Source organism: Cervus canadensis, chromosome 6 (genome assembly GCF_019320065.1).
Source record: "Cervus canadensis isolate Bull #8, Minnesota chromosome 6, ASM1932006v1, whole genome shotgun sequence".
NCBI classification, from domain to species: domain Eukaryota; kingdom Metazoa; phylum Chordata; class Mammalia; order Artiodactyla; family Cervidae; genus Cervus; species Cervus canadensis.
The window spans coordinates 25,155,292-25,156,798 of NC_057391.1; the positions used below are offsets into that span (position 1 = coordinate 25,155,292).

General features: G+C 37.6%; 1 protein-coding gene across 1 annotated transcript; it reads left to right on the top strand.

Annotated features, from left to right (window-relative positions):
* The first annotated feature begins 275 nt into the window (after window positions 1-275).
* LOC122444090 (olfactory receptor 4F15-like) lies at window positions 276-1,214 on the top strand. The gene has a single exon (XM_043472891.1). The coding sequence runs from the start codon at window positions 276-278 to the stop codon at window positions 1,212-1,214; it is 939 nt and encodes a 312-aa protein (XP_043328826.1).
* The last annotated feature ends 293 nt before the right edge of the window (window positions 1,215-1,507 follow it).

Below are 1,507 nucleotides of genomic sequence, written 5' to 3' on the forward strand. Positions count from 1 at the left end.
TCCTAATTCCTCCACCTTACCTTCCATGTTTCCACATAATTTCTTTCTTTGTTGCCCTGGCCTAACTTTTGATTATCTCATTTCTCCTATTCAGTTATCATCATTCTTTCATCTCCCCTATCTGTAAGCCTTCTCACTTCATATTTTGGTATTTACAATATGTTTTCCACAGATTCATTGATGAACAAATAATGTATTAATTTTGGTACTCACGTTTCTCATTTCTTATTTTCTACCTTCAGAATATTTTAGCTTCTTCTCTACTGATTGAGTCAATGGATGGAGTAAATGACTCTGTGGTATCTGAATTTGTACTAATCGGACTTTCAAATTCATGGAAAATGCATCTTTTTCTTTTTTGGTTCTTCTTTGTGTTCTACATGGGAATTATTCTGGGAAACTTCTTTGTTGTGTTCACAGTAATTATTGACTCTCATTTACACTCCCCCATGTACTTCCTGTTGGCCAACCTCTCTATTCTTGATCTAGGTCTTTCCTCTACCACAGTACCCAAAATGATCTCTGATCTTTTCACTAACTGCAACATCATTTCTTTTCCAAAATGTATGACACAGATATTTTTCATTCATGTCATGGGTGGAGCTGAGATGGTACTGCTCATAGCCATGGCATTTGACAGGTATACTGCAATCTGTAAGCCTCTCCACTACCTGACAATTATGAGCTCCAAAATGTGTGTTTCCTTTGTAGTGGTTGCCTGGATAGTGGGGATAATCCATGCTGTATCTCAATTTGTTTTTGTCATAAACTTGCCCTTTTGTGGTCCCAATAAAGTAGACAGCTTTTACTGTGACTTTCCTCGGGTCATGAAACTTGCTTGTGTAGACACTTACAAGCTAGAGTTTGTAATTATTGCTAACAGTGGGTTTATATCCATGGCTACCTTCTTCTCTTTAATTATATCCTACATTTTCATTTTGGTCACTGTCTGGAAACGTTCTTCAGGAGACTTATCCAAAGCGTTTGTCACACTGTCGGCTCACATCACTGTAGTAATTTTGTTTTTTATGCCATGTATGTTTCTCTATGTGTGGCCTTTCCCTACAACATCACCGGATAAGTATTTGTTTATTGCTGTCTTTGCCATCACCCCTGTCTTGAATCCTACCATCTATACATTGAGAAACAAAGACATGAGAATTGCCATGAGAAGACTGGGCAAACAGATTGTAGGGTCTAGTGGGATCTCATAATGAATGGAGCAGATCTAGAGCAGAAGATGCTTCAGGCTCACCAAAAACACTGCGAGTCTTTGAAATGATAGTTCAACAAAGGTACACCTGCAGAAATTGATGTGTCAAGTCAGAGTTGACTTTATTTTGCCAATCACAGGGAATAAATTGACTGTATCTACTTTCATGGAGAAGAGAGATGAGAAGAGAAAAGTGAGCTGATTTCCAGGTGTAAACTTAATATTTAAATACCACTTTCTGTGTGACATTTCTTAGGTCTTTCTTCACTAGGTGTGATTACTGTCAATTACAAA

What these genes read in the sequence shown, in the direction of transcription:
- LOC122444090 (XM_043472891.1), top strand. Translation starts at nt 276, where the DNA reads ATGGATGGAGTAAATGACTCTGTGGTATCTGAATTTGTACTAATCGGA.